This window comes from Globicephala melas, chromosome 2 (assembly GCF_963455315.2).
Source record: "Globicephala melas chromosome 2, mGloMel1.2, whole genome shotgun sequence".
NCBI lineage: Eukaryota > Metazoa > Chordata > Mammalia > Artiodactyla > Delphinidae > Globicephala > Globicephala melas.
In genome coordinates this window covers 56,482,300-56,505,977 of record NC_083315.2, presented here as the reverse complement: position 1 = coordinate 56,505,977, position 23,678 = coordinate 56,482,300, and the positions used below count along the sequence as shown (strand labels likewise).

Here is a 23,678-nt window from a genome sequence, read left to right as displayed (position 1 = left end):
GCACCTCAGCACCCTCTTCCTAACCCACCCAGGAAGCCCACAGGAGCAGAACAGTGGGAATGGGCTGGGTTCCATGGGTGGGGGCTGAGGGCAGGTGTTCTGGCTGTGCCTTTCCTCTCCCCAGCTAGCCCTTGGTGGCTCACTGCCTGAACCATCACCACCACAGCGTGGGCCAGCCCCACCTTGGCCAAAGCCAGCTGGAAGAGCGTCAGGGCAATGCTCATGCTCAGCTGGGACGGGGCTCCAACCACGATGGGAACAGGTGGGCTGGCCAGGCCTGGAGCCTTCCCTCTTCTCTCCTACACCCCCTGTGAGCTGACAGTTAGAATAGAAGGTGGTAGCCCCTGCAAATGAGCAATTTCTAGAACAGATGAGCTGAGAGGTTCCCTAAGGAATAAAGCCAACTGTGGGGAAGAGAGCCAGTGGAGAACATTTTGAGCCCATATTAAAGCATTCAGAACTCGCCAACTTGAGTGTGCTTCCCCCCATGCTCTCATTCACAGGAAGGCAAACCAGAGCCCATGCCTTTGTCCCTTTCCCCTGATACCATGAGCTAAGATGGCTGGTAACTGCAAGGTGCTGTGTGTTCACAGGGAAAACTCAGGAAACATCTGAGCAGTGCAAACACAGTTACAGAAAGTCCACAAAGTACCCGGGGCTGGAATGCACAGGAGGACATGATTTTAAAGTAAGCCTAGTAGATGGGACTTCCCTGGCAGTCCAATGGTTAAGACTTCACCTTCCAATGCAGGGGGTGCAGGTTCAAGCCCTGGTCAGGGAGCTAAGATCTCACATGCCTTGTGGCCAAAAAACCAAAACATAAGACAGAAGCAATATTGTAACAAATTCAATAAAGACTTTTTAAAAAAATAAAGTAAGCCTAGTAAATATGTTCAAAGAGGGAGAATATGAGAATGTGAAATAGTAATAATAATGAGAAAGGCTAATTTGGAATGAAATAATGTGAATGCTGATTAACAGAATGGATTCATGTGAAGAATAAATTAGGATGTTAGAAGAGCAAGTGAAGGAAATCTCTTAGAAGATGTGAAATTAAGATGCAAGAAGACAATGGAGGAATGGAATGGTTTTAAAGGAAAATAATTTGGACCCAGAATTCTTATTCCACTAAACAAAAATTTAAGTATGTCATGTAAACTCTTCTAGGTACTGACAACGTTAGGAGACTGATCATGCAAAAATTCTTTTAGAAAATAGTCTTTGAAAAAGTATTCTTTCAGCAAAAGATAAATGTGAGTAAATAAAGAAGTTGATTGTGGTCTAAGCAAGCAACAGAAAGAACCTAAATATGTTTGAGGGCACATGGAGGCAGGAGGGAGAAGATAAAAACAAAGACACATGTCTTTTTCAGGGTAAAATATAGTTGTTGATAAGTTTTAAAAATTAATAGGGAGAAAACCTAAATATAGGTTTTAATAGAACAGGGTTAAGTATAACATAAGGAGAATGTATAACTTTCAAACCAGTTGAAAAATTTAATTAGCCAGAAAAGATAGAAAAGGAGAAAGATGCATACAAAAAGCATGGTGAATAAAACACACAACATAAAGCAGCACAGATATGACAATAATAAAAATAAAGTAAGTGGATTAAATTCACTGCTTAAAAGACAGACTCGTATTGGATAATAAAATAATACCTGATGATAAATTACTTCCAAGAATCACATTTGATATAAAAGGATGAGGAAAGGTTGAAATAACGGCTGAAAAAATGTTATTCCAAATATGAACCAACAGAAAGGCAGAGTAGAGGCTTAACATCAACTAAAACAGATTTAAAGATAAAAACAGGGACTTCCCTGGTGGTCCAGTGGTATGGAATCCGCCTTCCAATGCAGGGGACACGGGTTCAATCCTTGGTTGGGGAACAAAGATCCCACATGCCGTGGGGCAACTAAGCCCGCGCACCACAACTACTGAGCTCATGAGCCTCAATGAGAGCCCGCATGCCTCAAACTACAGAGCCCACGTGCTCTGGAGCCTGCATGCCACAACTAGAGAAGAGAAAACCCCCATGCCACAACTAGAGAGAAGCCTGCTTGCCACAACAAAGAGCCTGCACGTTGCAATGAAAGATCCCGCATGCCTCAATGAAGATCCAGCATGCTGCAACTAAGACTCAATGCAGCCAAAAATTAAAAAAAAAAAAAAAAGATAAAAACAATTATGTGGGACAAAGAGACACTCTATATATTGGTAACAAAGCATATTAGAGCCAGATGACCTAACAATTATGGATACATATGCACCTACCAATACAGCCCCAAAGCGTAGTGGAAGGGATGAAGCTAAGAGAAGAAACAGGTCATGAGTATTAAACTTTCTAACTCAAGTGTGGCTTTTCTAGACAACAGAGTAAGCATAGAAGAATAATCCAGGATAGAGATTCCAATGTAGCTTGAATAAGAAGGCTGAGCTAAAAGAAACAGACAACATTGACTCACAACAGTTTGGGAGGGTTGACCTAATGCAATAGGAGAAGTGGAATTCATTGTGTAAATATTAAGAGGAATATTAAATTATTTCAGATCCTATGATTATATATTTAGAAAACCCAAGATATTCTCTGAGAACAAACAATTAGTATTAATAAGAGAACTTATGTAATGACTGGATAAAAGATAAATATACAAAAAGTAAGTTGCTTTTCTCTGTGCCTAAACTCTTAACAGAATGTGAATAAATGCAGAGGTATATGCAATGTTCTTGAATGGAAAAACAATATTACAATATGCTAATTATTCCTAAAATAAAATAAAAATCCAATCCAATTCCAATCAGAATTCCAATTTTAAGGTTACTATGGCAGAATAAATATCCAAAAATAGTGAAAAAGTTTTGGAAAAGAACAGCAGTAAAGGAATTTGCCTTTGCAGAAAGTAATACTATATGAAACTACAAGAGTCAAGTGTAACAGGCTGGGTGGGCACACAAACAGACAGAGTCCAGAAACAGAGCCAAATACATTTTGGGGAAGTTAATGTACAGCAAAGTTGGCATTTTAGTTCAGTGGGAAAGGAATGCTTTATTCAATAAATGTGCTAGAATACCTCATTCTCAATCCAGAGAAGCAAAACTAGATCCTTAGCTATTATTCGTAAAAATTTCAAATTGATTATAAGGCCTAAGAACAAAATTTAAAAACAAATATGGGAACATATGCTAGTAACTTGGTACTCCAGGAGAACTTTTAAAGTGAAAAAGGACACTCATTAGCCATGAATGTATAGTAATGTAAACATTCTGTAAGGCAGAATACCCTGTGAAGAGTCATAAGGCAAAAAATGCAGTGGGATGTATATATAGACATGAGTATACATATATATGTACACAAAATGTTTTTAGTCTTCATTATAAAGAATGCTACAAATTGATAAGAAAAATGCAAACAAATCAATGGAGAAATGGGCAAAGTATGTGAACAAGCATGTCACAGAGGGGGAAATCCAACTTGGCTAACAAGCAAATGACAAGATGAAAGTTAAAATACACTATTTTTTGCCCTTCGGAGTAGAAAAACAATGTAAAACCATCATGAGAACACCCAGTCCTGGAAGAATGAAGGGAAACACCCAGTTTCACACATGGTGAACAGAAATGTGTTTGGGAACGAAGTCTTGAAGTTATCAAATAAAAAAACACATATGTTGGCACAGCAAATCCACCTTGGAAATGCCAACCTATAGAAATAACAGCACTAGTACATACAAATTACAGGTATAAACTTTATTTTAGCAGTGCCTATAGTGTCAAAAACCACCAACAACAACAAAATCCAAGAAAAAACAGAATCACGATGAGCAGGCATGGTTTAAAAATGATCATATGCTGTGGAATAAAATATTTAGAGAGAATGTTTGTGATTTATTTTTCAATGAAACAAGCACTCTGCCAAGTGCATTATGTGCATTCGACTCTGATGCGTTTGCACTTTGAACAAGCAAAGTAAGAAGGAGCAGAGAAGACAGAACAAGCTGGGGCCACTGGTCAGTCTCCCTGAGGTTTGGGAGGTGTGGAGAAGAAAACTCTTATGTTTCTTTTATAGATCTTCGCATTGTTTCCTTTGTTACAATGAGCTTTTCTCATTTCTGTAATTAAGACATAGAAAACGAAGCACATCGGATGATGAACGTCAATCTCGAACAGGTTTGGAGGCTTCTATGCTACTTGAGAAATAATTGCAGGGGGCTTCCCTGGTGGTGCAGTGGTTGAGAATCTGCCTGCTAATGCAGGGGACATGGGTTCGAGCCCTGGTCTGGGAAGATCCCACATGCCAGGGAGCAACTGGGCCCGTGAGCCACAACTACTGAGCCTGCGCGTCTGGAGCCTGTGCTCCGCAACAAGAGAGGCCGCGATACTGAGAGGCCCGCGCGCCGCGATGAAGAGTGGCCCCCGCTTGCCACAACTAGAGAAAGCCCTCGCACAGAAACGGAGACCCAACACAGACAAAAATAAAAATAAATAAATAAATAAGAAGACCCCAAGATCACTATTAAAAAAAAAAAAGAAAAGAAATAATTGCAGGGAGCAGAGATGTTGGATCTGGAAAAACCAGGACTCCAGGAGGAATGTGGGGTCCCAGAAAAGTGGACACACTCTCCAATTTTTCTGAGGCGGGAACGGAAGCTGTAAAGGAGTATGAGGTGTGGTGCCCAGAGAGCGCCATCTGCCTGCAGCCGGGAGGCGATGACCTCGCCCTTCTGTGTACCCCCACCCCAGCCCCCTCGCAAGCCAGGGCGGGTCCCTCAGCTGGTACCTTGGGCGATGTCGTCCTGCCTGGGCGGGCAGGGCCGTTCGGCCGTGTGCGCAGGTGGGGGGTGCTCTCGCTCGGGCTGCTTGGGGCACCTGCCCTCGTTGAACACAGGCGGCAGGTTGGCTGTGTGCACCTGTCGGAGCTGCTCATAGTCACTCAGAGCGGCCGTCAGGTCCCAGTTTTTGCCTGGAGACGAGAAATGACAAGACATTACAATACTGATGCATGAACAATGGTCACATTTTAGGAAAGAATCACGCAAAGAAGGGTCTCTGTTAGCACGTGTTCACTCTTGAACTCCCCACCAGTATTTCTCATTTTTCTTTTTGTTCTTTTCTGTTTTTGGTTTTTCACTCAATGCTTTTTAGTATACTCACAGAGTTGTGCAACCATCCACACTATACGATCCCAGAACACTTTTCATTACCCTGAAAAGAAACTTTTTTTAAAAATTGAAATATAGTTGATTACAATGCTTCAGGTGTATAGCAAAGAGATTCAGTTATACATACACATACGCAGATCTATTCTTTTTCAGATTCTTTTCCATTGTAGGTTATTACAAGATATTGAATATAGTTCCCTGTGCTATACAGTAGGCCTGTGTAGTTTTAGTTCTCAGCTTTAGAAGGAGTAAAATGGCCTGACGCGTACTCTCTAAGAGTAGAATTTCACACCCACGCCTGAGATCCATCCCTCTGAAGTACGTGATGTACCTACAGTAGTACATCATGTAGTATCTAAGGATGCTAGCCTTAGATTCACACACCCTGCAGAACATTCCACGCCTCTGAAAACTAAGTCATAGAGTTTAATTTCCAAGGGGAGCAAAACATTGAGTGCAAAAAAAATAAAAAATAAAAAATGGAAAAGAAGTTCCCAGTGGAAAAAAAAAAGGAATGAAAGGAATTCTCATGTTTTCTTTGGGCTTCTGCTCAGTATTTCACCTTTTTCTTGAAGCTTAGCTTGGAGAGGGCAGAGCCTCCAGGGGGCTGTGTGGGAGGCGACCTCAGAGCTCAGGTGCTGAACTGGGTGAGACTCCAGGCGGGACAGCTGTGCCCGTCCCAGGCAGTGCTCAGCAGGGATGGGTGCTGGGGGTTCACAGCATGAGGGGGAGCTCATGGGGGGCTGGACTCAGTGTGGAGGCTCTAATCCCTGACTCTAAGACTTAGTGGACTTCGAACAGAAGGAAGGAGGTGGCACACACCGCATCCGATTCTATTAGGCAAACATGTGCTTCTTAAAGATTTTTTTTTTTTGATATGGACCACTTTTTAAAGTTTTTATTGAATTTGTTACAGTTTTGCTTCTGTTTTATGTTTTGGTTTTTTGGCCAGGAGGCACGTGGGATCTTAGCTCCCTGACCAGGGATTGAACCCACACCCCCTGCATTGGAAGGCGAAGTCTTAACCATTGGACCCCCAGGGAAGTCCCAACCATGTGCTTTTTAAAGGCAAAGAATTAAAAGCTTAGCTCTAATTTTAAAGAGCGAATAAAATCTTATCCTCTCCCGATTAACTTCAAATTGCAGTATTCACTATATTGACTAACAATACGATGAATTATGCGGTGTAGACAACAGAATGAGGCTTTGAACGTCTAAAATAATATCTGAACATCTTCCTCTGGTCTTTCTACTTTTTTCTGCTGCAGACTTGATACTATCAATCAGAATGTTTAAATTCTATCACATGGACATGTACAATTTAATCATATTTTTTTCCTCCACAGTCAGCTAACAAAGACACCACTGAAGCATCTTTGCACATCTCAGTGGGGAAGAAAAGGAAACGAAACCATCCGGGTTATTCAACAAAACCCTAGCAGGGTCTGGGGGCACTTTTGTAAGTGGTGACAGGTGGGGACATGGGTGGAATGCAGCCCCACTACTGTTAGTAGTTGTATCGTGCAACGTGGCGGTGATGAGAAAGTCGTTTTAGGGGAACCAGCTGAAGCAGAAATGCAAGCATGCACTTTCACTCTTACACACGACTAACAATCACAGTGTACACACACTGCCTGTCTAAGTGCTTTCGAGTCTAAGTGCTTGTGTCTATCAAATGGACATCCTCGTTCCAGGGTGCAGTCCAAGAAGGGCAAGACAAGGCCCTGCCTTAGGGACATTATTCCTTAGCAGGGGCAATGACCTGGGTGGGCACCTTGCCCTAAAGTAGGGCCAAGGGTGGCAGGTGCCCCAGGGAGGGCCAAACCTGTGTCCGGGAGGAAAGTCAAGGAGAGGGGAGGTGGAGGAGAGGCACCCGGATTGCGATCCTATCACGAAATGCAAACACGTTAAATATGGGAGTGTGTATTAGCAATGACACCAGCCCCACAAATCCTGGTTGTGAAGGGAAAGAACCTGCATGGAGCACCCAGGTGTAGCCGGGGGTGTCATCGTCCCTGAGCCCCACAAGGAGTAGGCACTGTCCTGGCTCCTCACAAACAGAAAGTGAGGCTTAGAGGATTGCTACACCATAGTGTTTGCATATGAACCCTCCATTCTGGATCTGTCCACCAAGCTGCATCTCCCCTGCAGGGCTGCCATGGACATAAGACCCAGTCCTGAAAGAGCTGTGGCCCCCCAGCTCCTGCTCTCAGGAGCCAGCCCACTGTGCTTCTCCCACCAACTGGAAAGAGCCTGTTCTGCTGTTCCTGTCTGTTCCCAACAGGAGACCCTTTCGGAGCCCCCTGATCCACGTTCCATCACAGGTGATCAGACCCGAGTATGAAGGCAGGACCACAGCGCTCATGCGTGGCTTCTGTGGACCAGAACTCCAGGGTGGGGGTGTGTTCCCACCGTGTGCCTCTGTTAGAGCATCAGCTGGGGCAACGCCGAGAAGCACGTGTCCAGCCATCAGCAAAGGCCGGTCCGCTCTTCTCTCCCACCCGGGGACCTCTCACTCGCTGATTTTTCCCACTTGCTCTTGCCTACACTGTCTTCTCCCATCACTGCCCTGGACTCCTGTTCACTTTGCTACACACCTGCCCGTATCCTTAACCAGCAAGCATCCTGGTTCTAACCTGGGCCGCACCTCTTAGCAAACGGGGATCCAGTGTCAGGTGAGAGCGAAGATGGAGGAGGGGGTGGCACTGTCCACAAAGCCCAGCTCCCAAACGATCCCCAAATGCTCGATTTCAGATTTTAGAGAACTCCTCAAGGATCCAGGACTACAGGGTCTGTGCACTTGAAAAGGGTCCAAGAGGCCACTGAGAGGGAAGCAAGCAAGACGGAAGGAAGACAGACACACTCATCAGATGTTTAGGGGGTCAGAGCCCCTCGAGATCTGCTTCCTGCTCTGCCCAGTCCCAAAGACTGCAGCTCCGGACAACCAGGAATGCCAGTGGTGACTGATGTGTGGACAGGGGACACCCAAGGGATGAGCTTGACACTGGAGGGTTGTACAGGTTGTATCTAAAAGCACGAAACCTAGAGGAGAGGGACAGGAGTGGGCCCCTGGTGGCCTGGGAGCAGGGTTTGGTGCTCAGAGAGCATACATTTCAAGATCCCCTTTCATCTTCTCCACTGTAAGTCTTGGAGGGTCCCAAAAGGTGTCGCATGGAGGGAGGATGAGGTGGAAGGGCACACAAGCCCACCATGGTGACACCACCACAGTGATGCAACGGGCTGAGGCCAGAAGGAATCCATAGCCAGGTGACTGGGGTGGCCACAGGCTGTGAGCCCTGAAGCCAGCACACTCATTAGAGGGGGGGGGATCAGTCCAGCAGAGCAGTAAAGAGCTCAGGCTTTGGGCCTGGACCTACCTCCTGGCTACTTCTGTGACAGTGAATACAGAATACCACCATGTGAAACCTTGGGTTACATTTCTGAACAATTGGGATAATAAATCCACCTGATGAAAATTCCTAGGAGGAGTAAGTGAGGTGAGGAGACTACATTTGTAAAGTTCTTAGCACATGGAAAGCAATTAGTGTTACAACCATTTATGATAAGTTTTCACTTATGCCTAACTTCTGTCACTTATGGTTGAGATCCAGCTGGTAAGTGACAGAAGTGAGATTCAAATCCAGGTCTGTCTTGATCAAAACCTAAGCTTTTGGAGCTGCAGTTCCTTTGAACCTGACTTTGTTTTGGGAGTCACGGCTCCTGGCTGCTGACCACCCTTGAAACCTCCCTCTCCCGTGGCCGCCCATCATGACTCCATAACAGGACTTGCCCTACTTCCCAGATCCCTCCATCCCCACCTTGCCACTGTTTTCACCTGCTGGGTCCTTGCTCTGTTCCCCACAAACTCACCTGTACTATGTGAAATTCTCATTCAGGTGTCACTTGTGCCATCTCCCAAACACCAGCAAGCCACCAGGCTGCTGGGAGGACACCAGAAGGCCTCTCTCCAACACGACATCTTAACAGACCCCTTTACTATGACTCTAAACACTCCATGTCCCCTTTTCTGGCTGCTTCGCCTTTCCCTGTCCTTAAAGCACATGGATTCCCTCCACTTTTCTTCTTGTTTTTCTTTTCTTCTCTTAATTTATAATATATTCTCTTTTGAAGATTAAGTCCATCTCTATGGGAATAATCATAAATCTAGTTACAGTATCCTAAGCTTCAAGGCCAAATGTTCAAAGATGGCAGATGCTAGTCAACTATCCAATCTCTATTCCTGTCTAATTCTATATGCACAGAATCCTAATTTATTTGCAAGAGCAATTTGCACAGTTAGAAACATTCATTTTTCTCCTGCAGCCGACCTGAGGGTTTCCAGTGATGTTCCAACAGTATTTCTCCAAGAACAGTATTTCTGGTAGGACAGTATCACTGTCTGGAAGACCTCAAGGAGATGGAGACAGTTGCCTGATAAATGTTTCCTTCCGGGTGCTGCCTCAGTTTTTTATTGTCACATGGAGCAGGTGACTGGGGTACCAGCAGGTACAGGTTTTACCCTCTAGCACAGTTTACTGGTGATGTGCTTGTGCTTTAAACTTTTAATTCATTTTATTTTTTATTGTCTTAAGAGGAACATCAAGCAGGGTCTGATCTCAGGTTAAATGGCTTATTTTGTTTTGTCTCTAAAGCTTCACATCCATTAAGGAAAATGATGAAGCAGAGATATATGAGCCCACAGGAAGATGTGAAACAGGAACTGACTAAACTCAAGGAAAAAAGAAAAGAAAAGAGTTAATTTCAGAGACGAAGTCCAGTTATAAGGGACCAGACAGAAAACAAGTAGAGAGCATAGTAAGGACCATAAAAATGAAAATTAGTAAAGTGAGCAAAATGAAATAGAACTAAAGAAACAAAGGGTTACAGGGAAATGGTAGATAGAGATTATAGGTGAAGGAAATGCCACGTACACATCACTGGAGCCCAAAGTAAGAAATCTAAAACAATGGAAAAGAAAAAATAATTTAAAAACTATGATTAAAAGAGAAAACTTTTTTTTTAACCATATGGAGGTACTTTATTATTTCCTTATAATCAGGCAATCTCAACAAAATGGTATGCTAATTAAATTTGTAAAATGCTGTGGTAATAAAGTTTCACGAAATTTCAAGACAAGGAAGAGCATTTGTCACATGAAACCACATCACATTGGACAGGCACTGTGGTTCACATTCTGGGTACTTGTGATTCCCTCTTTTGCTGATTCTCAAAAAGAGAAATTAAAAAAATACATGGTACCAAGCATATATATTCTACTTTATTTCATCATTTCAGAAAAACTTATTTGCACACAAATGTAAATACTAAAACAATTTAAAACATACAGTCTTCTCAATATCCTTTCATTAATTAAGAAGAAACAAAAATGGATAGCCATCATAGAGTGATCTTGGGCATACAATTAGGGAAAAGTGGAGGAAAATCAGGAGCAGAGGAGATGGTAGTTTTTGGAGAGAAATCTAAGACCAGCAATCACAGATTTAGCCTTTCAAAAGAGAGAACTTCTGACATAAATACTTGATCCTACACACTGAAAGGGTACATTGTATATAAGGAAACTGTCCTAGTATAATCAATACAATGATATAGCCTTATAATATTATTATGTTTTAAAGATAAAGAGAATTATTTGAATATTTCAGCAAAAAGGAAAAACAATCAGGCTGGTAACATACTTCTTGGCAGCCAAATTCAATGCCTGAAGATAATGGGCCACATTTACAAGATACTGAATGAAGTAAAGAAGTGCGAGCTAAGAATGTTTATACCCATATAGGCCATTCCTTCATGGATAAAGGCTACAGACAAATCATTTAAAACAGGTCTGAGTTCAGGAAACATTAGTCAAATGGATCTTTCTTGAGAAAACTACTAGAAGATGAGTTCCAGCCAATCAAGAATGAATGGAGGTTTGGCAAAGGGAAATTGAGGCAGCACTAAATGTAGTTAACTGTACAGCTAAGTAAAAGCAAAGGTACAGATACAAATGACAGAGAAGAACATTCTGCCAAAACAAAAATGGTAGAAAGAGGCTTCCCTGGTGGCGCAGAGAGTCCACCTGCCAATGCAGGGGACACGGGCTCATGCCCCGGTCCGGGAAGATCCCACATGCCGCAGAGCGGCTAGGCCCGTGAGCCATGGCCGCTGAGCCTGTGCATCCAGAGCCTGTGCTCTGCAACGGGAGAGGCCACAACAGTGAGAGGCCTGCATACCACACACACACACACAAAAATGGTAGAAAGTAGAAAGTAAAGTCCACTTACAGTTGCTTCGGCTGTACTACATGGGAGTACAAAATAGTACTTAAAGTCAGCAGATCAAATATAAATATGTGAACATACATAATAGTACAAAGGAAAACACTAGAAACATGTGAACGACATACTACTAACTAAACTGGATGGTAGAAGAGAGAGAGGGAGGAGGAAGAAGATATAAACTAGTTTTATTGAGGCAGATCATTGGAACCAGCTATAAGGAAAAGGGAAAGAGGATAGTACATCAAGGTAGCAGTTTTAAAAGTAGCCACTAGATAAAAATATAACTTTTAAAAATAAAAAGCTAACTGATTCCATTGATCTATATGTCTGTTTTTGTGCCAGTACCATACTGTTTTGATGACTGTGCCTTTGTAGTATGGTCTGAAGTCAGGGAGTATGCTACCTCCAACTCTGTTCTTCTTTCTTAAGATTGTTTTGGCTATTTGGGGTCTTTTGTGTTTCCATACAAAGTTAAAAAGTTTTTGTTCTTGTTCTGTGAAAAATGCCATTGGTAATTTTATAGGGATTGCATTGAATCTGTAGATTGCCTTGGGGTATATGGTCATTTTAACAATATTGATTTTTCAAATCAAAGAACATGGTATATATTTCCATCTGTTTGTGTCATCTTCAGTTTCTTTCATCAGTGTCTTATAGTTTTCATAGTACAGGTCTTTTGCCTCCTTAGGTAAGTTCATTCCTAGGTATTTTTTTTTTTATGCAACGGTAAATGGGATTGTTTCCTTAATTTTTCTTTCTGACCTTTTGTTGTTAGTGTATAGAAATGCAAAAAATTTCTGTGTATTAATTTTGTATCCAGCAACTTTACCGAATTCGTTGATGAGCTCTAGTAGCTTTCTGGTAGCGCCTTTTTCTATATATAGCATCATGTCATCTGCAAACAGTAACAGTTTTACTTCTTCTTTTCCAATTTGGATTCCTTTTATTTCTTTTTATTCTCTGATTGCTATGGCTAGGATGTCCAAAGCCAAGAAATAAACACAGGCACTTACGGTCAATTAAACTATGGCAAAGGAGGCAAGAAACAAGGGAGAAAAGACAGTCTCTTCAATAAGTGATGCTGGGAAAATTAGACAGCTACATGTAAAAAAATGAAATTAGAACATTCTCTAACACCATATACAAAAATAAACTCAAAATGGATTAAAGACCTAAATGTAAGACCAGATACTATAAAACTCCTAGAGGAAAACGTAGGCAGTACACTCTTTGACATAAATCTCAGCAATATTTTTTTGGATCCATCCCCTAGAGTAACAGAAATAAAACCAAAAATAAATAAATGGGATCAAACTAAACTTAAAATCTTTTTCACAGCAAAGGAAACAATAAATGAAACAAAAAGACAACTTATGGAATGGGTGAAAATAGTTGCAAATGATGTGACTGACAAGGGCTTAATTTCCAAACAATACAAACAGCTCATACAGCTTAACATAAAAAAAAAAAAAACCCATTCAAAAAATGGCAGAAGAAGTATAAGCCTCTTAGATAGCCTCATCCACCAGAGGGCAGACAGCAGAAGCAAGAAGAACTACAATTCTGCAGCCTGTGGAACAAAAACCACATTCACAGAAAGATAGACAGGATGAAAAGGCAGAGGGCTATGTACCAGATGAAGGAACAAGATAAAACCCCAGAATAACGACTAAGTGAAGTGGAGATAGGCAACCTTCCAGAAAAAGAATCCAGAATAATGATAGTGAAGATGATCCAGGACCTTGGAAAAAGAATGGAGGCAAATATCAAGAAGATGCAAGAGATGTTTAACAAACACCTAGAAGAATTAAAGAACAAACAAACAGAGATGAACAATACAATAACTGAAATGAAAAATACACTAGAAGGAACCAATAGCAGAATAACTGAGGCAGAAGAACGGATAAGTGACCTGGAAGACAGAATGGTGGAATTCATTGCTGTGGAATAGAATAAAGAAAAAAGAATGAAAAGAAATGAAGACAGCCTAAGAGACCTCTGGGACAACATTAGACACAACAACATTCGTATTATAGGGGTCCAAGAAGGAGAAGAGAGAGAGAAAGGACCAGAGAAAATATTTGAAGAGATTATAGTCGAAAATTTCCCTAACATGGGAAAGGAAATAGCCACCCAAGTCCAGGAAGTGCAGAGAGTCCCATACAGGATAAATCCAAGGAGAAACATGCTGAGACACACAGCAATCAAATTGGCAAAAATTAAAGACAAAGAAAAATTATTAAAAGCAGCAAGGGAAAAATGACAAATAACATACAAGGGAACTCCCATAAGGTTAACAGATGATTTCTCAGCAGAAACTCTACAAGCCAGAAGGGAGTGGCATGATATACGTAAAGTGATGAAAGGGAAGAACCTACAACCAAGATTACTCTACCCGGCAAGGATCTCATTCAGATTCAATGGAGAAATCAAAAGCTTTATAGACAAGCAAAGGCTAAGAGAATTCAGCACCACCAAACCAGCTCTACAACAAATGTTAAAGGAACTTCTCTAAGTGGGAAACACAAGAGAAGAAAACCTACAAAAACAAACCCAAAACAATTAAGAAAATGGTAATAGGAATATACATATTGATAATTACCTTAAACGTGAATGGATTAAATGCTCCAACCAAAAGACACAGGCTTGCTGAATGGATACAAAAACAAGACCCATATATATGCTGTCTACAAGAGACCCACTTTAGATCTAGGGACACATTCAGACTGAAAGTGAGGGGATGGAAAAAGATATTCCATGTAAACGGAAATCAAAAGAAAGCTGGAGTAGCAATTCTCATATCAGACAAAATAGACTTTAAAATAAAGAATGTTACAAGAGACAAGGAAGGACACTACATAATGATCAGGGAATCAATCCAAGAAGAAGATATAACAATTATAAATATATATGCACCCAACATAGGAGCACCTCAATACATAAGGCAATTGCTAACACCTATAAAAGAGGAAGTCGACAGTAACACAATAATAGTGGGGGACTTTAACACTTCACTACACTAATGGACAGATCATCCAAAATGAAAATAAATAAGGAAACAGAAGCTTTAAATGACACAGTAGACCAGATAGATTTAATTGATATTTATAGGACATTCCATCCAAAAATAGCAGATTACACTTTCTTCTCAAGTGCACACGCAACATTCTCCAGGATAAATCACATCTTGGGTCACAAATCAAGCCTCAGTAAATTTAAGAAAATTGAAATCATATCAAGCATCTTTTCTGACCACAGCGCTATGAGACTAGAAATCAATAACAGGGAAAAAACTGCAAAAAACACAAACACATGGAGGCTAAACAATACGTTACTAAATAATCAAGAGATCACTGAAGAAATCAAAGAGGAAATCAAAAAATACCTAGAGACAAATGACAATGAAAACACGACGATCCAAAACCTATGGGATGCAGCAAAAGCAGTTCTAAGAGGGAAGTTTATAGCTATACAAGCCTACCTCAAGAAATAAGAAAAATCTCAAATAAACAATCTAACCTTACACCTAAAGGAACTAGAGAAAGAAGAACAAACAAAACCCAAAGTTAGCAGAAGGAAAGAAATCATCAAGATCAGAGCAGAAATAAATGAAATAGAAACAAAGAAAACAATAGCAAAGATCAATAAAACTAAAAGCTGGTTCTTTGAGAAGATAAACAAAATTGATAAACCATTAGCCAGACTCATCAAGGAAAAGAGGGAGAGGACTCAAATCAATAAATTAGAAATGAAAAAGGAGAAGTTACAACAGACACCACAGAAATACAAAGCATCCTAAGAGACTACTACAAGCAACTCCATGCCAATAAAATGGACAACCTGGAAGAAATAGACAAATTCTAAGAAAGGTGTAACTTTCCAAGACTAAACCAGGAAGAAATAGAAAATATGAACAGACCAATCACAAGCACTGAAATTGAAACTGTGATTAAAAATCTTCCGACAAACAAAAGTCCAGGACCAGATGGCTTTACAGGTGAATTATATCAAACATTTAGAGAAGAGCTAACACTCATTCTTCTCAAACTCTTCCAAAAAATTGCAGAAGAAAGAAAACTCCCAAACTCATTCTATGAGGCCACCATCATCCTGATATCAGAACCAGAAAAAGATACTACAAAAAAAATTACAGACCAATATCACTGACGAATATAGATGCAAAAATCCACAACAAAATACTAGCAAACATAATCCAGCAACACATTAAAAGGATCATACACCATGACCAAGTGGGATTTATCCCAGGGATGCAGGATTCTTAAGTATATGCAAATCAATCAATGTGATACACCAAATTAACAAATTGAAGAATAAAAACCATATGATCATCTCAATAGATGCAGAAAAAGCTTTTGACAAAATTCAACACCCATTTATGATAAAGAACTCTCCAGAAAGTGGGCATAGAGGGAACCTACCTCAACGTAATAAAGGCCATATATGACAAACCCACAGCAAACATCATTCTCAATGGTGAAAACCTGAAAGCATTTCCTCTAAGATCAGGAACAAGACAAGGATGTCCACTCTCACCAATATTATTCAACACAGTTTTGGAAGTCCTAGCCATGGCAATCAGAGAAGAAAAAGAAATCCAAATTAGAAAAGAAGAAGTAAAACTGTCACTGTTTGGAGATGACATGATACTATACATAGAATCCTAAAGATGCCAGCAGAAAACTACTAGAGCTAATCAATGAATTTGGTAAAGTTGCAGGATACAAAATTAATGCACAGAAATCTCTGACATTCTTATACACTAGTGATAAAAAATCTGAAAGAGAAATTAAGGAAACACTGCCATTTACCACTGCTACAAAAAGAATAAAATACCTAGGAATAAACCTACTTAGGGAGACAAAAGACCTGTATGCAGAAAACTATAAGACACTGATGAAAGAAATTAAAGATGATACCAACAGATGGAGAGATATACCATGTTCCTGGATTGGAAGAATCAGTATTGTGAAAATGACTACACTACCCAAAGCAAAATACAGATTCAATGCAATCCCTAAAAATTACCAATGGCATTTTTTACGGAAGTAGAACAAAAAATCTTAAAATTTGTATGGAGACACAAAAGACCCCCAACAGCCAAAGCAGTCTTGAGGGAAAAAAACGGAGCTGGTGGGCTTCCCTGGTGGCGCAATGGTTGAGAGTCTGCCTGCCGATGCAGGGGACACGGGTTTGTGCCCCGGTCTGGGAAGATCCCACATGCCGCGTAGCAGCTGGGCCCATGAGCCATGGCCACTGAGCCTGCGTGGTGAAAGGCTCACGCACCAAAAAAAGAAAAAAAAACAAAAAACAAAAAACAAAACGGAGCTGGAGGAATCAGACTCCCTGACTTCAGACTATACTAGAAAGCTACAGTAATCAAGACAATATGGTACTGGCACAAAAACAGAAACATAGATCAATGGAACAAGATAGAAAGCCCAGAGATAAACCCACGCACCTATGGTCAACTAGTCTATGACAAAGGAGGCAAGGATACACAATGGAGAAAAGACAGTCTCTTCAATAAGTGGTGCTGGGAAAACTGGACAGCTACATGTAAAAGAATGAAATTAGAACACTCCCTAACACCATACACAAAAATAAACACAAAATGGATTAGAGACCTAAATATAAGACCGGACACTATAAAACTCTTAGAGGAAAAAAGAGGAAGAACACTCTGTGACATAAATCACAAGATCTTTTTTGATCCACCTCCTAGAGTAATGGAAATAAAAAAAAAATAAATTAATGGGACCTAATGAAACTTAAAAGCTTTTGCACAGTAAAGGAAACCATAAACAAGACGAAAAGACAACCCTCAGAATGGAAGAAAATATTTGCAAACGAATCAACAGACAAAGGATTAATCTCCAAAATATATTAACAGCTCATGCAGCTCAATATTAAAAAAACAAAAAACCCAATCCAAAAATGGGCAGAAGGCCTAAATAGACATTTCTGCAAAGAAGACATACAGATGGCCAAGAAGCACATGAAAAGCTGCTCCACATCACTAATTATTTGAGAAATGCAAATCAAAACTATAATGAGGTATCACCTCACACCAGTTAGAATGGGCACCAACAGAAAATCTACAAACAACAAATGCTGGAGAGGGTGTGGAGAAAAGGGAACCCTCTTGCACTGTTGGTGGGAATGTAAACTGATACAGCCACTATGGAGAACAGTATGGAGGTTCATTAAAAATCAAAAAATAGAATTACCATATGATCCAGCAATCCCACTACTGGGCATATATCCAGAGAAAACCATAATTCAAAAAGACACATGCACCCCAATGTTCATTGCAGCACTATTTACAATAGCCAGGTCATGGAAGCAACCTAAATGCCCATTGACATACGAATGGATAAAGAAGATGTGGTACCTGTATACAATGGAATATTACTCAGCCATAAAAAGGAACGAAATTGGGTCATCTGTTGAGACATGGATGGATCTAGAGACTGTCATACAGAGTGAAGTAAGTCAGAAAGAGAAAAACAAATATCGTATATTAACACGTATATGTGGAGCCTAGAAAAATGGTACAGATGAACTGGTTTGCAGGGCAGAAATTGTGATACAGATGCAGGGAACAAACGTATGGATACCAAGGGGGGAAAGTGGCGGGGTGGTGGGGGTGGTGGTGTGACGAATTGGGTGATTGGGATTGACATGTATACACTGATGTGTATAAAATTGATGACTTATAAGAACATGCTATATAAAAATATATATATTATTCAAGTCAAAAATAAAATGTAATAAAATAAAATGAACATATTGTTCGAAAAAAATGGCTGAAGAAATAGATATTTCTCTAAGGAAAACATATAGATGGCCAACAGGCACCTGAAAAGATGCTCAGTATCACTAATTATTAGAGAAATGCAAATCAAAACTACAATGAGGGGCTTCCCTTGTGGCGCAGTGATTGAGAGTCCGCCTGCCGATGCAGGGGACACGGGTTCGTGCCCCGGTCCGGGAAGATCCCACATGCCGTGGAGCGGCTGGGCCCGTGAGCCATGGCCGCTGAGCCTGCGCGTCCGGAGCCTGTGCTCCACAACGGGAGAGGCCACAACAGTGAGAGGCCCGCGTACCGCAACAACAACAACAAAAAAACTACAATGAGGTATTTCCTCACACCCGTCAGAATGGCCATCATCAAAAAAATCTACAAACAATAAATGCTGGAAAGGATTTGGAGAAAAGGGAACCCTCCTACACTGTTGGTGGGAAATAAATTGGTATAGCCACTATGGAGAACAGTATGGAGGTTCCTTAAACAACTAAAAATAGAGTTGCCATATGATCCTACAATCCCACTCTGGGCATATATCTGAAGAAAAGTCTAATTTGAAAAGATACATGCAACCCAGTGTTCACTGCAGCACTATTTACAATAGCCAGGACATGGAAGCAACCTAAATGCCCATCGACAGATGAATGGATAAAGAAGATGTGGTATATATAATACAATGGAACATTACTCAGCCATAAAAGGAATGAAATAATGCCATTTGCAGCAACATGGATGGACCTAGAGATTATCATACTAAGTGAAGTAAGTGAGAGGAAGACAATTACCATATTATACCACTTATATGTGGAATCTAAAAACATGATACAAATGAACTTATTTACAAAACAGAAATAGACTCACAGACATAGAAAACAAACTTATCGTTACCAAAGGTGACAGCAGGTTAGGTGGGGAGAGATAAACTAGAAATTTGGGATTAACATGGGGTTAACATATACTACTATCTATAAAATAGGTAAACAATGACCTACTGTATAGCACAGGGAACTATACACAATATCTTATAGTAACCTATAATGGAAAAGAAACTGAAAAAGAATACATATATATGTATAACTGAATCACTTTGCTATATACTTGAAACTAACACGACATTGTAATTAACTATACTTCAATAAAAAATAATTACATTAAAAAAAGGAAAAAGGGAAAGAGGATAGTACATAAAGGTAGAATTTTAAAAAGTAACCACTAGATAAAAAACATAACTTTCCTAAATATCAGAAAAACATTTAAAAATAAAAAGCTAATAAAATACAGTGAAAGTCATTTAAATATTTATATATTAATAGTAAATATAATACGACAGAATTAAGACCAACCATATTTGTCATAGCAATAAATTTAAACAGGTTTAATGCAGCTATTTAAAGATAAGAATTTTCATATTACCTCAAAAACAAAGATCAACTTGTGCTGTATATGGGAGATATAGTCAGAAAAGTGATTCAGAAAGGTTATAACTAAAGGGGAGGAACCATGGTTTATCAGGCAAAGATAAAACAATAGCAACAATAATAACAACAAAAGGCAATATAGGGGTCATAATCTTACATCAAACAAATAGAATTTAGGTCAAAAGGCATTAAGTAAGATGCGGAAGGCCACTTTATAATGCTAAAGGGTTCAGTCCACAGTGGAGATGAATTAATCCTACTTTTTTATTTTCTGTAGTTTTGAGGTCTTGCTGACCCGGGAGAAATCGCCCTTCTCAGAACGCTCTAATTCTTGGTGATGGCAAATGACTCCCTGCAAGCATGCCTTTCATATGAAGAAGGAGCCAATCCAGAGTCCACACTCCCAACCACCTCCTCTGTCAGGCCCTCATGCTCTGGGCCAATGTTCCCTTTGTGCTAGACACCCAAGGCCAGAGACAGCATATGGCAGCCCCTCCACCCTGGAGCCTACTGCAATGATTCACAGCAGCCGATACTAAATCCGCCTACCCCACCTTGCCCATTCCTTCTTGCAGAAACCATAGTATATCCTAGCCCACGTGTTCCCCTCAGCCCCTTTGCCTTCCAACCCTGGTGCTTCTCCAGGTGGCCCTGGGTGCCATGCCTCCTGCCTCTAGGGAACTGGGAGTAAAACTTTCTTGCTTCATGACAGTCATTTCTGTGTGTGTGTCTTACCAGACCCGGTTAAAACAAATCCCCAGCACATATTAAAACAAGACATAAGAAATACAAATATATGCATATTAAATAAAAAGTAGAAACCATATAAAACAGAAGTTACCATGAGACGCTAAGATAAACACACGGACATGGACTAGTAACAAAAGAACACCTGCTGTTTATGGCAATAGCTTCTAAACCCGTGAGACAACCACAACAAAGGTTTGCTTTTTGCTCAGCCCACGAGTCTGCTGTGGGTCCGCCCCAGATCTGTGTCACACCTTCTCACTTCAGGATTCAGGCTGACAGAGCAGCTGCTCTTAAAAACCGCCCATCAGTGTGGCAGAAGGACAGAGATCCCTGGAGCATCTCCAACTAAGGATCAAACACTGGCTCAGAAGTGACACCTCATTTGTGTTCATAACCCCGTGGCCGGAACTAGTCAAAGGGACCATCCAACTACAGGGGCCAGGAGGGGCAATGCACTCATGCCCCCACTAGGGGGAGGCAGAGAGCCAGACATAGTCTGTGAACAGCCTTGATGAAAAACTGACATACATGAAAAATAGCCTTCTTATATAAACAAAAATAAGTTAGAAGACATAATGGAAGAGAACATTCCAGTTATGATGGCAACTAAAAGAAAAAATACCAAGAAATGAACTTAAAAGAGATGTGTAAAACATAGGTGTTTATACATAGATGTGTAAACACATAGATGTGTTTCCATAGGTGGAAACATTATAATATCCCTGAAAGGCACAAAAGTAGAACCGCACACACTATGTTCCTAACTTGGAAGACTCAGTATCATCATTTCTTCCTAAGCTAATTTGTAAATTTAATATGATCCTGTAAGAAATATAAGCACTTTTTTTTTCTTCTTGGAATCAGACAAACTGAGTTTAAAGTTCATTTGGAAAACTAAGCAAGAATAACTAGAGAGGCTCTGAAACATAAGAGCAGTAAGGAGGGAGGGGCACTTGCAGTCACCAAACCCACTCCACTGCCTCAACAATTGGTATATGAACAATCAGACAAAACCATGGAATGTAAGGGGAAGTCCTGGAGAGACTTAAATACATACAAAATGTCAAAAGGCAAATGTCAATCTGGGAAAATGTTCGCAACTCCTATCACATACAAGGCGTCATCTCTGAGGCAGTTCTGTTCCCAAGAAAATCTGAGGAGGGGGCATGCTGTGGGGGATGAGGTGGCAGGACTGGGTGGGAGCAGCAGCTGACCCATCAAGAAGGTTCAGTAGGGCCTTGGCTGAATTGGCAGGTGGCATGGGAGTGGGGGTGGCCCTTCAGAGGTGTCCGCAGTGTGGTAAGGGGCCAGGCCATTATACTCAGACATAAAGAAGGCACCACATGGAGGCGCCCCCAGGAGGGGGAGAGTCTTGGGTGAGGTGATATTCTCTGGCTGGGATGTCACCTGCAGAGGCCTCAGCTGTGAGCCCCAAGCAGCTGTGGCTCCCCATCTGGGCACACAGAGCAGACATGACACCCTCTGTTTTCTCCTGTGTGGTGTGTGTGCATGCATGTGCATGTGTGTATGTGTATGTGTTTTGCCCAGAAACCAATAAGAAAAAAAAAAGATTAACTACTCAAAAGACACACAGGCAAAGGACATGAACAGACAGTTCACACAGAAAAAGAATTTCATATGTCCATGAAACATACGGAAAGATGCTTGATTTTATTCACAAAAGAAATGCAATTTACAAATATACTAGAAAAAAATCTGGGAAGTTATTTCACACATATCAGAGGGGCAAAATGAAAAGTTGGCAACCACCTGGTTACCAAGTTAGTGTGCAAACCATCTTGCTCAGCTGCTGGCTGGTGGAAGTACGGAATGATATATCCCCCAAGCAAGACAATTTCCCAGGATTCACCAAAATTACAACACCCTTATCCTGTGATTCAGCAAACCCACTTCTGGGAATTTATCCTATAGAAATAGCTATACACATAAATATGAGGCATGTACAATATGGTCACTGCAGCATTGTTTACAACAGCAAAATAATGGAAACAAGCTAAGTGTCCATCTATAGGAGAATATTTAAGTAAACCACAGTCCACTCCCCTGACATAATGTTCTGTTGTTACATGAAGGAATGATGTGGGTCCACGGGAAGGTCTCCAGCATACACTAGGTGTGAAATAAGCAAGGTGTCAAATATTCATAATGCCACCTTTTGAGTAAGGATAGAAAAATACATATATGAATGTTTACTTGCATCTACTTACACAAAAACTGGAAGGCTAAATAAGAAACTAATACAAGTGGTGACCCAGGGGTCAGGGAGGAGTCGGGTAGAGGGCACAGAAGGGTGCACACTTCCTCTTTTAAGTTTTGAACTGTTTGAATACATTAGTTATCTAAAACAAACAGTAAATAAAATCTAAAAAGGATTTAAAGTAAATTACCCAGTATTTTAAGTATTTTAGAGTGAGAACTTTTCCATAATGTTTCATCTGCCATATTGCTATAAGTGGAAGATCTTATTTACGTTTGCAGGAAACAATGTCAAATTTCCGGGCCATTAAATGCAGACAGAAATAGAACCAATTGAAATAACCAGTCCTCTAAGCTAGCTGGTAATTATAAGATCAGTTTTAGTTAGTTTATTTTTATAGAAATGTGTAGAAGGAAATTAGTCCAAAGGCTGCCTCAACTTATCTTCCAAGAGGTCATAGTTCACCAGATGCTTGTCCAAATACAAAAAAATCATAATATAACCAAATTATATGACTGATATTTTGCATATAGAAAACTTAAAAAACATTAGTATTATTTTGTATTCCATTGCCAACTATACAGAGGCTAGTACGTGCAGACAATTTAAACAAAGGTTGAAGGACAAGAGATGTTATATTTGTGAAACTTCATTCTCTGACTCGCTGCAGGATGGCTTTTGTGATCACTGCTCTATGAAGCAGCTCTTTTCAAAATGACCAATGACTTTGATGTAGACAAATCCAAGGTCACTGATCTGCCCCCATTCATATAGCTGACCTCTCAGCCTCCTTCTTGATTCACTCTCTTTTTTGGGGTGGTGGGGGAAGCAGTATCTAACGCACAGCATGGTGTCTGTCACTCTCACTTCTTTCAAGACACTACATTCTCTTACTCCAATGGCTGCTCTATTCCTCTCCTTTAACAGCGTCTCTTCCTCCTTCACTAAATCTCTAGATGTTGTCATTCCTCAGTGCTCAAATCTGGGCCAAACTCTGTTGGGAGGTGTCGGAAAAGAATTT

The 23,678-nt window shown here is 40.6% G+C and overlaps 1 protein-coding gene across 5 annotated transcripts in view; it reads right to left on the bottom strand.

Moving 5' to 3' along the window:
- Window positions 1-23,678, bottom strand: part of LOC115862920 (OTU domain-containing protein 7A) — a 398,816-nt gene that overhangs the window by 106,575 nt on the left and 268,563 nt on the right. For all 5 annotated transcript variants that reach the window (XM_060293933.1, XM_060293934.1, XM_030875278.2 and 2 more), the window contains one exon: window positions 4,780-4,962. In XM_060293933.1, coding sequence (XP_060149916.1) covers window positions 4,780-4,962 — 183 coding nt within the window. The remainder of the gene's footprint in view (window positions 1-4,779; window positions 4,963-23,678) is intronic.